Genomic DNA, 15,285 nt, shown 5'->3' with positions numbered 1-15,285 from the left:
ATAAACATGTTCATTATCAAGAGAATTTAATGTAGATTATATTTGCAATTAAAACTATATCATTCTGTCTAATAGTTTAGGAGATATCGTAAGAATAAAATTACGCGGAAACGAAAAATGCTACATCGCGTTACAATGAATAGCACTAATTTGCTTTCTGGGCTTACGTAGGTCAAACTATATGACCTACATTAAAATGATGTATGGAGTAATTATAGATCCTTAAATTTGCTAAATAAAAGTCTCAGGTGGCATATATCTATCATCTATGGATGTCTCACAAAAACCATGTTTTTGTGAACAAACTTCGATTAAAATGCACACGAAAAACAGCGTCTTAAGCTTACGGCGCTATTATATTATATTCGATATTTATCCTTATCCAAATAAATATGTTTGATGGCTAGAGTATTAAATGCAGATTACATTAGCCTTTAAACTATGTAATTCTGATCAATAGTTTGGAAGATATTAAATTATTAAAAACTACGCGCATTCGAAAAATTCTACGGCGGCGCGGCTGGACTAAATTAAAGGCACGCTACGATGTATTAGTTCGTTAATTTTCAATTTGTATACCGATTTTGATAATTATTTCACTGTTTAAAGGATAAGTGGTTATCTGCTGCATTCTAAATTAGTTTTTGAATTGAAGTACACACATATTAAATAGGAAAGTCCTTTTCTTTATTTCTTTCCTCATACGTATTAAGGAAATTTGTAATTGAACTTCAAATTCACTAAAAATTGTGAAATAAAACAAAAATTTTAAGAAAAAAAAATAGCCGACTTCAAAAAAAACAATCTCAAACAAAATGCACTCAAAAGTAACATAAAAAAAACAATTTCAAACAAAATGCATTCAAAAGTACCATAAAAAACAATCTCAAACAAAATGCACTCAAAAGTAACATAAAAAAACAATTTCAAACAAAATGCATTCAAAAGTACCATAAAAAACCATCTCAAACAAAATGCACTAAAAAGAAACAAAATAATGACATGAGAACTTCTTTCTTTCTTTCTTCTCTCTTTCAAAAACCCTCTAAACTCTAAAGAAAGTTCTCTTCTTTCTTGTAACATGTCTATATTGTATAATTATTGTTATTTTGGAGTCGGTTTCGGCCTAAGTAGGGACATAAACGTAAGTATGTCTCATACATCTCAAATATAAAATGTATAATATTATATTTACTTTGGCCGACACCGACTACGAAATAACAATAATTATACAATATAGACATGTTACAAGAAAGAAGAGAACTTTCTTTAGAGTTTAGAGGGTTTTTGAAAGAGAGAAGAAAGAAAGAAAGAAGTTCTCATGTCATTATTTTGTTTCTTTTTAGTGCATTTTGTTTGAGATGGTTTTTTATGGTACTTTTGAATGCATTTTGTTTGAAATTGTTTTTTTATGTTACTTTTGAGTGCATTTTGTTTGAGATTGTTTTTTATGGTACTTTTGAATGCATTTTGTTTGAAATTGTTTTTTTTATGTTACTTTTGAGTGCATTTTGTTTGAGATTGTTTTTTTTGAAGTCGGCTATTTTTTTTTAATACGAGTATTGCGTATGACTAAGTAAATATGAGGTGTCAACTTAACCTTAACATTTGTACGACTTCTGATGAAATTTATTTACTTTTTTATACAATATTTTTAAAACAACAAATCTCTACTTAAGTTAGTAATAACTTGATATTTTGAGAAATTAAATAAGTAAATAGTAAAGTAAAACATCATCCCCACTATACGTCCCCACCGAGGGGCTCGGAGCCTACCCCAAGTTAGGGGTGACTAGGCCATAGTCAACCACGCTGGCCCAGTGCGGGTTAGTTGACTTCACACATATCATTGAATTTCTTCTCAGATATGTGCAGGTTGCATCACGATTTTTTCCTTCACCGTAAGAACGTCGGATAAATGTACATATGTAAATCGAAAATCGAAAAACACATTGGTACATGGCGGGATTCGAACCTAGGACCTGCAGATTGCAAGTCAAGTGCTTAACCCCTGAGCCACCGACGCTCTGTAAAGTAAAACATAGCCTAATTTTTTTTTTATTAAGCGCGGACGGAGTATCCTACAAAAACCAGTAGAAGCTACAATATATAAGCTGGTGGCAAATATACCATAATATTAGAATTCGATGACATTAAAATAATCTTGAAGAACAGAGGAAATTTAGTATAATTCAGGTTCTGTTTTTACTTGCCATTTTTACGACTCAACTTTCGTTGTAATACCTTATTTTCGAAAGTAATTTCCTGAAGAAATTACTTCTTTTTTTTACCTTCGTGATTTATAGCTTGTTATTAGAAAGAGGCTTATTGTTACTTACGTTATTGCTAACACTAAGTGAAGTGACTTGCAGTTATTATTACTAAGTAATGTATGTAATCAAAAGATCTTTGAGATTATTTAATACTGGTTGCCACCCGCGACTTTGTTCGCGTGGAATTAAAAAAAACTTAATTAGTAGCCTATGTGTTATTCCAGACTATGTTCTATATCCATGCCTAATTTCATCCAGATGCGTTAAGCCGTTTTGGAAATACCTTGTAACAAACATTCATCCATCCATCTATACATTCGTATTTATAATATTAGTAAGATTTTTAAGATAGGTTTTTATATACAGTAAACGATAAACTATAAAGTTGTCGTATTTGGAATAATCTTGGTGCATTATTTGATTAAAAAAATTAAAAAAAGCTATATAATAGTTTTTTTTTAATTTAAACATTATCGAAAATGTAGAGTTCTCATTTATTAGAGTCTAAAAATACGGTATTGTCGGTTAAATCTATGAAACCCGTAACTGTACCGTAACCGTAACAAATATATATATAAAATGGAAATCCGTAGTCTCTACTTACCCTTCTGGGTTATGGGAGTGTCTTCGAATGTAGTAGGTAAAATAACCGGAACCGGCTAAAATGACCGGAAGTACATACATATTACGTAGTGTGGCTTATGTCATGGCGCGCTCATCAAAGTCCCCAATATCCGGTTCCACCGGTAATTTCGAAGAGATGTTACATACGTGTTAGTGGAGTAGACGTAAAATGTAAACAGTGGATTAAACTGTAATATAAAATAAAACATATATCGCGAACATGCTGTATTTGAGTTGCCTATTACAAAAAGCCAATTTTTATCTATTCCGAGTGGGCTCCGAAATGACTGGACCGATTTTGACGGGACTTTTACTGGAAGTTATGTGTACGGGAGGAGGGAGTAATCTGGGCTATTATTTTCGCTGGAGAAGTCGCGGACAGCTTGTTTGAAGGTATTTCTATGACGTTTCGATGAATCTGAACATCTTATGCTTGAAAATCGATTAGGATATAATTGCGGGGGCCTGGTGATCCATCACACAGTTTATCACTCTAGTTTGGACACCAGTCCTTTACCCATAGGGAAAACAATAAAATTATTTTATTTTCATTTATTTATAATTTGGTTACATTCGAAACAGTCTTTAACCTTGAATATATCATAATTTTTGTTTAAGTAAACATTATACAAGTTTGTATGTACGATTTATTCAGGAAGTTAATATGTAACTGTTCAAGTGGAAATTATATATTCGATCACACTTAAGGAAAAGTTCTTGAAGGAAGAAAAACAGGAAAAAAATCTCGGGAAATTACACGTCCCTATACTGAAGTACTCTCGGGGCCAGGGACACAAACAATACTTAATTTAGAATTATATTTACCTTAGGGGCAAGTTACCCCTTAGGTAATATATAATACAATCCACCGCCAAAATACTTATATATTGTTGTCACTTATATTTCAAAGGGATTGATAGAGATATCTATATGTTTCAATACTAGTTATTCAACAATGAAAACCCACGGTTAGTTTCATATTATTATTTTCCAACATTTATCAGAATTTCGCTTTAAATGTAATACTTGTTTGTTGTAAATACTTTGAATAATCATAATCTTGTTTAGACAAATAAATAGGACCAGATGTATTCGAATACAATGAGAACTAGACATTATTATGAACCAGCTTTAACCACAGACTTACTAAAAAAACAGACATGTTTGTATCATAAATTTAAACAGTGAAATTTTCCAAAATAAATACATCTTATTAATCTTACTAATTTTATAAATGCGAATGTTTGGATGGATGGATGTTTGTTTAAAGGTCTTTAGAACGGCTCAACGGATCTCTATGAAATTTGGCATAGATGTAGATCATAGTCTGTAAGAACATGGCTGCTTATTATGTTTTTTTTTGATTCCGCGCGGACGGAGGCGCAGGCGATAGCTTGTAGACAATAAATGACATTGTTAGCCAGTGATATGTGTAAATCACAGGTGTTAATATAATATATCCTTTACATTAATACGTGTATATTATGTATTTGTAAGTATTGTATTGAAATAAACTGTGGGTTTTGATCGCTGTGCCATGATGTCAACCATGTCAACCAACATGTTTTAATACACGTTTTTTGCCAGTGGAATTGAAGTTATAAAGCGAAAACAAGTTTTATAGCATAGTTTCATTTTCAAAGTACCAGGCTTGCATAAAACTGCGTAGTCTAGATGTAGTCATTGTGACGTCTTTTATCATCACTCCATTCGGCTGACAAAGCTAACCTAATTCTGTACAAAGAGCTCTTAATAAAGCCTTTCTACGCTGATGAGAAATTAGAAAGACATTTTGTATGATGTAACACAAAGGAAGTCTTCGAAAAAAATCTTTTAAAAAGTGAATTGTTAAAATTATTTAACATTTTTAATGAAGACAAGAAAGAAAAATAATTGGAAATAACTAATGACATATTTGAAAAGGTTGGATTGTATTTCTTGAAAAAGATGATGAGGTAAATATATTTTGGATTTTTATTACCCTTGATTTATAAAAAAATCTGATTTAAAACTATCCGGGTATGGATATGTTCCTGACACCTGTATGGCAGACAGGAATAATGCTTTAAATTTAAAATTGAAAGATTACTAAGGGCAGTTTTCCGTAGTAGTTTTTTTATATTTTCCTCTAGTAAGTATGAAGTGACTTTTTTCAAATTAAATACATTCCTTGTGAAGTTTTTAACCTAACAAAAATGGCGGTGAAAATTTAAAAAATGCCCTGCAATTTTTAAACGTTCCCGATTTTAAGTGTTTACTTTGGAAGCGGGGTTTTGTGCCTTTGTTCAATTGTTTCCCATCTGTTACGTGCTCTAGTTTACACAAACGGTTAACCTTTTCATTTATGCGTTGGTAAAAAAAGTAGTGTACGGATAAAATATTGTACACATTTTTTGTACACGAAATGTTAAAGGTAAAAGAATGAAAATTTATTTTCCATTTACAAATTAATGTGGTTTTTTCGCTGTTTGTTTAGAACATTGATTATAATTTTTGTACGTATACATCAAAGCAATGCAAAATTCCGTTGCAGTGTATTGGTATCTTCATTTTTTTAACAAATCAAAACAAGAAGAAATTAATCAATTGATTACAAAATAATTATAGTCCTCTTTCCATTCCCACCATTTTCTTATAAGGAATGGGTAAGAAGGGGATGTGGATTTGTCGGAGGAGGAGATGCATAGGAAGGTTAAATATTCTCTTTTTGTGCGTCTCTAACTTCGTCGATTGGGGGTAGGCAACGCATCTGCAATTGCGAAAGTCTATGGGCAGCGGTCGCTTTGCCATTTCGGCGAATTCATGTTGCTCGTTTGCCACCTTGTAAGATTAAAAAAAAATATATATTCAAATAGCCTAAATAAAAAAGTGTTAATAACATCAACGATAATGTTGCAGTCTCTGTATCAAAATAAATGATTTCAACGACAATTTATTTTTAATGTAGTAAAATAAAACAATACTACAACAAAACACAACTGACTGCATATAAATAAAAAAAAAACAAAGAAAAGAACACAATTAAAAGCATAATAGTAGAAAAGCAGCAATTGCTTTAGTTTTTCTCGGTGGTAAAAAACTCTTGCATTTGGACCTTTGCCCAGATTCCGGACAACTTTCCCGTCCCCCAAGCAACATTTGTCAACCCACTCAAGTGCTATTATATAAATTATTCTGTATTTACTCTATTTTGTACAGTGGAACTGCAATTTAATATGAAATGTATTGTTTCTGCAACTCTTTAAGGTGCTTCAGTAGTTTACGTATACGGAAGTAATTCCGCGTTTCGTTGGAAAAGGGTAGTGGATTTGGCGGAGGAGGGGACGCTATTGAAAGGGAAATTTCTCCCTCGGCCCTCTCTCCCTCCAATTACATATATCGCTATTTCGGCGAATTCAGGTGGCCTCATGCTCGTCTGCTATAGTAAATAAGAAAAAATCCATAATACCCTTTCGCGACCATAAAGAAAAATTGTGTTCTATAGAAATGACTTAATGCCTTCGTTAGCTTAAGTTTGTACAGTCAAAACTTTAATACAAAACATATATAACATTTATTTAGGAAGACAACATAACGTATAAATGAGATCTTATATCTACTACTACTTTAAAAAAACAATCAAAGGCCTATATACATGTTTATAATGAATACAGTTTGTAACAAAAAAAAAATTTAAAGGCCGGCAAGGCATTTGCAATTCATCTGGTGTTGCAGATATCCATGAGTGTTGTTCACCTCAGTGTTCCACCTGCTCGTTTGTCCCCTTCCCTTTTCAAAAAAATACAATAGAATTGCCGATGCTTACAAATTGATTTATCAGGTACACCCTCGCGTGAACTAGGTGACCTGAAACACGTGGCCTCCCGCTCTGTTCCTATTATCTTTTTAATCAAACAACTCACAGAGTAAAGCTACACAGAAGCTACGTACAATTCATACGCTAACTCACACACTCCTTCATACGTTGATTCACTCACTCACTTGTTTTATTCCATGGATCGTCTGTAATATGAAAAGTGACTGGCATTATTTCTGAGGTTTACTTACGCGTTTATTTACATAAATACTAGTTGTCGTCCGCAACTCCGTTCCCACGGAATTAAAAAAAAAAACTTAGTAAGTGTGTTCTTCCATAATGTGTTCTATTTCTATGCCAAATTTTAGCGAGATCCATGCAGCCGTTCTGTAACAAATATCCATCTATCTATCATAACTTTCGCACTTATAAGTAAGATTTATGTATTGAACATAGTTTAGTGCGTTACCGCATATGATTTTTTTTTACTTCATGTATATGAGTCATTAAAAATAATGAGTTTGTCTAACGAGTTTTTAAGTGCTCTTACTGCTCTTAGCACGAGCGTAATACTTCACACTAAACTACGCAATTTTATTGTTGAATCAATTCATAAGGTTAATAAGAATTTACTAGCGTTCGCCCGCGACTTCATCAGCGCATCATTAGCCTATATCATAAGCTTATAGTAACAGTATAGACAGATAAAAATTTTAAAATTTTGTTTTACGTTAGTTTTTCGATATTATATCAAGTTGAAAAATTTACTAAAACATCATAACACTTGAATTAAAAAAGTATTATTTCGTCTAAATAATAAAAATTAACGTTATTCTCTTTGTCACAGAAAACAAGCAGAAGGAAGACAAAGCGTCCGAAGAGCAAGCAGCGACAAAGATACAAGCAGCATTCAGAGGTCACAAGACTCGCAAGTCAATGAGTATGAAGACCGCAAAGAAGAACGAGCCCGAACCGGAGCCGACCAGGGCCGAGCTTGAGGCCGAGTTCAGGGCGGACGATAAAGGTAAAAGGAAAAATATTTATTTTATAAATACAGGGTGATTACCTATTACTTAAATTACCAAGAATAGCGTAGAAATTTATTATCTTCCTTATATAGACAAAGGACAGAACTTAAAGATACGAATAAATCAATTTTAGAGCGGACAATACAAAAATTTGCTTCTTTATCCTAGTCATAATCATCAATAGTCAACTTGACATGCCAAGGCTACTTGACATTCAGATGTGTGTTCTTACCTAGTATTAAAAAAATCATGAATTCTAATGTGGTTTATGTTGTTTTGTCTATGGTAAAGACAATGTTTTACTTTTCAATACTTGTTAAAATAAATTAATAAAATTATATAATTATTGTTTATTTAATCTTACATATTACTAATATTATAAATGCGAATGTTTAGATGAATGGATGTTTGTTTGAACAGTTGGAACAGTTGAACAGATCTTGATAAAATTTGTCACAGATGTAGAACATAGTCTGGAAGAAAACATAGGCTACTTATAAAGTATTTTTTTTATTCCGCGCAGACGGAGTCGCAAGTGACAGCTATTTATTGTATAAAAAATTATGAAATCCTAACATTGTTAATGTTCCGTTTTTTATTTCTAGAACCAAGTAAAAGTTAATATTTTATTTAAATAAGTTATATTTAATATGTAAATATTAATATGAATTGAATTGATATATTTTTTTTGTATTCTGTCGGATAATTTAAAAAAAAATGCAATTTTTTTATTAAATATCATCAGTACCGTCAACAGAAAACGCTAGATTTTGTTTTGGTGGTTAAGAAATAGCGATGTTTCTTCAGAAAAATATAAGGCATAAAGTGGATTCCTTTTGTTCTGCAGACTTAAGGTATTAACGTGAGCTTTGTTGGTAATTAGCGTTCAACCGAAATGTACCTCTAATAAGATTACGTTGTAAGTGGAAGTAGATTGTTCTTAACCGTACTTATTATGTCTACCATAATCCTCTAAGAGAATTTCAATGATTAGCTTAGATGTTAACATGAACAAGTCTTTGTTGGTTACCTTTTATTATCTTACTAATACAGTCAAAATCTGTTATAACGACATCGAAGGGACTACTCATATTGAGTCGTAAAAACCGATAGTTGTAACAACCGGTGACAGGTATTAATAGGAAAGATATGTACATAACATTCAGGACCTTTGATTTTGGTCAATTTCACCGGTATGTTGTTCTAAACGATGTCGCCATAAACGGTTTTGACTGTATTATAAATACGAAAGTTTGGATGGATGGATATTTGTTAGAAGGTATTAGCAGAACGGTGGATCAGATCTCGGTGAAATTTGTCATAGTTGTAGAGCTTGGATGTAGAGATACTAATTACGTTTTTTAATTCCGCGCTAACGGTGTTGCAGGCGATTGCTATTTCATTATACGATTTAAAGACATTATAACATACTAGCTTTTACCCGCGACTTCGTTAGCGCGGAATTAAAAAAAAATCACACAAGATAAAAAAAGTTCCTATGTCCGTCTCCTAGTTCTAAGCTACCTCCCCATCAATTTTCAGCTAAATCAGTTCGACCGATCTTGAGTTATAAATAGTGTAACTAACACGACTTTCTTTTATATATATAGGTACAGTCCTTTAATGGCCGTTGATTTATTTGCTTGATGTTATTTCTATGAAAAATAATATGAAAATTTTGTCAGTTAATAATGGCTTGTGATAATACATTTTTCATCGTTTAATACAGATGTTGGCCAGTTACATAGACCTAGATAACATTTTAAAAAATAATTTTAAGATTGAAAATAACGCCATCTAGAATAAAATTACGACATTTTAAAGTTTTGTGAAAGATGAACATTGATAACTTTGGGCATAGCAAAGTACACCAAATGTATCATACTAATTTTGACAATGACGTAACGAAGGCGATTGTCACAAATATCAATGATGTGAAGTTATTGAGACAAAAAAAGTAATTATTTAATTTTTTATACTAATTTAATTTTGTTATTAAATAATAGCCTACATTTGTTAACAGAGCTGTGCAATGCCGCTACTAAAATCCAAGCCTCGTTCCGCGGCCATCAGGCTCGCAAGCAGACGCAAGTCGAGAAAGACAAGGAGCAGCAAGATAAGGTAAACATAGTAAAAATAAACTTCAAAAAGATACAAAAGAAAATAAAGATTAAAAAACACATAAGGCACAGATTTACGACAAACATTAAAAGAAATGTGTGCCAATAGGAGTCAAGCACAGTGTATACAGGGTCCTTGTATACATTACCTGCCCTGGTTTTCAGCTGTCTCCTTTTGCATTCACCTAACTAATTATGAACATGGGGGATAACTCAACATAGTATATGTAAAAGAGATCCATACATGTGTAAACTTCATATCAATCAGTAAAATAAGTCTTGTTATCTAGAAATCTATAATTTATCAATTAAATTTATATTTTTTCGTATAAGCATCTCTCTCATTAGTCGATAACTCGGTCGTTATTTGGCATGCGGGGAGTCCCCGTATACTGGCTAACGGCTTATGAAAATAATCGGTCGATGTAAAGCAAACGTCGTGCGAAGACACAGTATAAGCGATAAGGAAAAGTGAAAAAGTAAGGACAACACATGCGGCATCGACACCTCACGACTAATGAAAACTGTTCGCGCATGAACAAGAAATTTCTCGCACAGCGCATGCTGTATAACGACCGAGTTATCGACTAATGAAAGTACGCCCTTACATAAATTCTTATTTTCCGCAGGAGGACATCGAGAAAATAGATCTGACAGATCCTGAATTGAACAAAGCAGCGACTAAAATTCAGGCTTCGTTCCGCGGACACAAAGTTCGCAAAGATGTTACCAATTAATGTATTCCATTCGTTGATCTCAATATACATCGGATGTACGGATAATTTTCAACTTTGCGTCTTTAAAATAAAGTTCAATTCACATTGTAACACAATTACTTTCATGTAACATAGAATCTTAATCTATACTTCTTTCGGATATTAAGCGTACATACAAATTAGAAGTTCTATAATATTTATTTATTACTATACATCAGTAAGAATTTTCTGTATGTCAATTTGTCTGTCTTTAGTCAATTTAAACGATATCCGTCTCTCGGTTATTTCATTTAAACTTTGGTGTTTTGACTGCAAAATTATGTTTTTAAATTTGTTCGACAGTTAATTTGTGTGCTGTTTAAATGCAAAAAGCAATACCTTAATTACTGTCATATTTACATTTCAAATGTAATTTTTAATGTCATCGGAGATTTGCTTTACTTTTTTTTCATATAATAATTTGAGTTATATATTTGATTTAAATTTACAGATAAACTAACAACAAAAAAGTCTGTATTGACAGCATCTATATTTATGCTGAGTTTGAGATGCCAGAATACAATTAAATGAAAAATTATTTAATAGTCTCATTTCAACAATTCGTCCAAATCTCAGTAATAGGTTAATCGAAATAATATTTATTTTATTTACATTAAAACTAAAATATGTCATTAAAAGGTGTCCCTTTAGGCAAGGTTTCGAAGATACTGGCAGCGTTCCCCCTTTGAATGGCTAGACTAATTCTTTGTCCGAGTTAGCTGCCAGCTCTTCGGTCTCCTGTGATGTCGACTAACCTTTTTGCTGTTTCCTTAAAAAGCCTTCTAGCGCTAGGAGCCCACGGACCAAGGTTCTCGACACCGAATGGGACAAATTCATATTCATATTATTTATTTAATTATTTTTTTAATATTTATAATTTTAGATACAAAGCACTCAAATTAACTGTCAAAATATTTCACTATTCCTTTTTAAATTATTTAAATCTAAAATAAATAATTTCCAATACTAAGTTGCATATTATCAACATTCCATCTTTTAACAGTATTTGTTAAATAATATAAAGTTTTATTTTTGAATTTAATATTTATTACAATATCATAGATATAGTTGAAGCATCAATATCGCTTGTTGTATGTTATTAACCCTAGCATTAGTAATTATAGTATGTTATATAAATTCTGGTAATTTCCAATCTCCAAAATAACAATAGTCGATAAGTTTGAATATTATAATTTAATAATAATATGATTTTTCGATTTAATTTTAAACTTAATCCATAAACATGGCCGCATTTAATCATGACGGTATTTTAAGATTTATATTGAACATAATAAATAATTGCCTGTACTTAATGTTGTTTTACTTTTGCCTTTTCACGTTCGAAAAAAAACTGGCAACACAAACAACTTTGAATGTCAACTATATATTTATCTTATACAAATAAGGTCAGAAAATAAAAAAACCTCAAATTGATTGCCTTTTATATTTCATTTATAAAGAAAACAGATTTTTCTGCATATTTTAAGGTTATTTCACGATCTAAAAATGACATTGACGCGAAGGAAATGTACGCTATATCACATATTCTATTATAGTTCCATTATTCCAGGGAAATTACGAAATTAGGGCTATTAAATGCTATGAAAACGACTATGTCTTATTAATTTAAATACTAATTATACCTACTTATATAACTAGGTAGCAATTCTATTTATTACTTCATAAACTAAAAAAATAACAAACAAAAGTGTAAATCTTTCAAAATTTTCTTTGTTCATTTTGAATAACTTTAGCATTATAATATTACTTATAACGTGAAGTATTTAATTCGAAAATTGAATGGTAAAATAAAACTATGATTTAATTTTATAATTTAATATAAATTAAATTATTTATACCTTAAATGATGTTACTGGCAACCTCCAGACTACAAATGTCATTTACTCGCAAAAAACAACATTTTGACAGTTACAATCAAAATAAATTAATTAAAATTTAAGAAACAATTGCTTACAAACTTTTTTATTACGATTTCGATTAATTCATTTAATGTATTTCGTGCTAAAGTTAAGAAGCTAAAAGTAGGTGTTTTAAATTAATTAAGCGACGCGTAAAAGGTAGAGATAAAAATGGTGACGGGTTAAATAAGCTCGAATAATTTGTGTTGTGTGAAAAATTAACATATAAGTTGGTGATTTTATAAAGTTTCTACGGATTTTTTTTTTGCAAATAAGGAAAAATGCAACAACAAAACTCGGGTAAGGTTCTTCTTTATTTGAAACTAGCTTTTACCCGCGACTCCGTCCGCGCGGAATAAAAAAAAGGAACGGGGTAAAAATTATCCTATGTCCGTTTCCTGGCTCTAAGCTACCTGCCCACCAATTTTCAGTCAAATCGATTCAGCCGTTCTTGAGTTAAAATAGTGTAAATAACACGACTTTCTTTTATATATACATTTTATTTTGTTAATAATAAGTTTGTTAGATTAATAAAAGTAACTTGTTTTTATTTTGCTTTCCTAAGATGTTTCTAATGAAAATTTTAAATCAATTTCCATCCAATTATCAATTTAAGCAAACTAAGAGTTACGACGGCAATCGATAATCTGTCTTTAGGAAGGCGATAGATCCATTTTTGTACAGCAAAACATACAAAGTATAGGTAAAATGATTTTTGGATCGATCTTACAGATTATTACAACCCTACTAAGTACTTTGAATATTTTAGTCCATTATTTTAACTAACAAAATGAATACTTGAAATGTTCATGTAATAATAATATAATCTTATATTTTTTTTACCTGACGTAATTTTTTTTGAGTGATTGTGTTCAAAAATACGCTGACATTTTCCTTGACGCTTGTAAATATCTGTCTCATCCTTTACGACTTAATGGACGACGATAATATTCCTTTCTTAGAACATTTTGCGTAGGCCATTTATATCTGTTATGTTTAGAATTCTCGTTACAAATATGTTGTTGACTTTTTTGAACCTTTTAAAAGATATATAAAATCTTGTTCTAAATGTAAAATACTAATACAAAGATTTTTTTTAGGGATACACTGGTAAAGGTAAGAAGGTAAGAAATGGATGGATTGCGTGAAAGGTGACATGATTAAGGAGAGGGTGACGATGGAGATGACGGCAGATAGATTGATTTAGAGGATGGCAACCCGGTGAAATCCAACTGCTATAGAGCAAAATAAAAATTCTATTTTTTACCAAGAAAAGAAACATTTAAATTAAGAAGTAAGAAAATATAAGTAATATAACTTCAAACTTTCGTGGTTTTTACTAATATAATGCAAATCAAATATAATGCAATCAAACAGCCTAATCGTGGTAAGAATCCCGGTTCTTACGAACATTATATAAATATAAGTAATGTTTGACGGAATTCAATACTTTAGTTACGAAATTATCCATAATGAGTATTAAAATATATTACCAAATGCAAAAACAATCATTTCCAACTAAAAATTAAAAAAAAAACTTACGTCACACGAACATTTTTCATAGCCACGCCTTAGAGATAAAAGTGGGTCGAATTTTAGACACAGGTCGTGTTTTATCTAAATATATCTGATAGAAAAATGTGAGGCGGCATTAAACTCCCTTTCTAAGTAAGACTAATGGTTCCTTACGTATTTTTTAGAAGAGATTTCAATGAATATATTCTCCCTAAATACCGTTTTCACATAACGTTAGGAAATAATAAAACATTATTATTTTTCATCGATTTTAACTTAATTTGACAAATGTTTTTAAATTTCTTACAAAATACGTAAAAACAAACGTGACTTTATCAATGAAATTAAATCAGATAGGCCATTGTAATATCGTTTTGGGGGTCGTAAATGCTAAACGATGAAGTTTTATTGTCTAAAGCTCGGCTTTACGATGTAGACCTAGACGGTCGTATTTCAAGTAATTGTCTTGAGCGACATGATGTTAGTTTTGCCTTGAATACACTAATATATAGCTTATCTATAGAAACAAATCTATGATTGTTATAATCTTACTTCTTACTAATATTATAAATGCGAATGTATGGATAGATGGATGTTTAAAAACAACGGTTTAAACAAACTTTAAACGAAGGTATCTTGGTAACGTCTCAATGGATCTCATTGAAATTTGGTATAAATGTAGATCATAGTCTGGAAGAACACATAGGCTACTTATTGTGTTTTTTTTTTATTCCGCGCAAACAGATTTGCGGGCGACGCAAGTAAGGAATAAAGTGTGTAATTTATTTCTCATGGCATTAAGAATACTAATGCGGTTGTTTCTTTTTAAATTCTGCGCTGAAGAAATCGCTGGCGAATCCTTGTTTATATAAAAATTTTGTGATTAATTTTTACATAAAACTTATTGCGTTGAACAAAATGTGAGGCGAGTCATTTTTATTTCCAATACACTTTCGTATTACATGTAGTCTATACGAGAGGTTAAACCTAGTGGAACGGTAATAAAAATCCAATATCTCTTTCACTCCAATGTTATTACGATTACGTAGCAGTAAAAAGGAAAGAAAACAAAATCCACTCTTAAGCCTGTTAATAAATATTTGGTCAGAACTTGGTCAGTAGTATACCTACTTATAGCAATAATCCTCTCTTGTCTTAGTTATCAAAGCATATAAATAAACTTTCGTAATTTTAGTTTGCACCCAATATAGTATCATAGAGATTCGTACACAGCGCACGTCGCCGACATTTCTGT

General features: G+C 31.3%; 1 protein-coding gene across 1 annotated transcript in view; it reads left to right on the top strand.

Moving 5' to 3' along the window:
• Nucleotides 1–10,750, top strand: part of LOC106709424 (neuromodulin) — a 36,968-nt gene extending 26,218 nt beyond the window's left edge. The window contains exons 2-4 of the mRNA XM_045684761.1: nt 7,541–7,717; nt 9,745–9,842; nt 10,471–10,750. Of these exons, the coding sequence (XP_045540717.1) occupies nt 7,541–7,717; nt 9,745–9,842; nt 10,471–10,578 (383 nt within the window). The 3' untranslated portion in view covers nt 10,579–10,750. The remainder of the gene's footprint in view (nt 1–7,540; nt 7,718–9,744; nt 9,843–10,470) is intronic.
• Nucleotides 10,751–15,285: the final 4,535 nt, after the last annotated feature.

This window comes from Papilio machaon, chromosome 27 (genome assembly GCF_912999745.1).
Source record: "Papilio machaon chromosome 27, ilPapMach1.1, whole genome shotgun sequence".
In the NCBI taxonomy this organism is placed as follows: domain Eukaryota; kingdom Metazoa; phylum Arthropoda; class Insecta; order Lepidoptera; family Papilionidae; genus Papilio; species Papilio machaon.
Note: the sequence above shows the minus strand (reverse complement) of the source record. Positions and strands in the feature narration are given on the sequence as shown.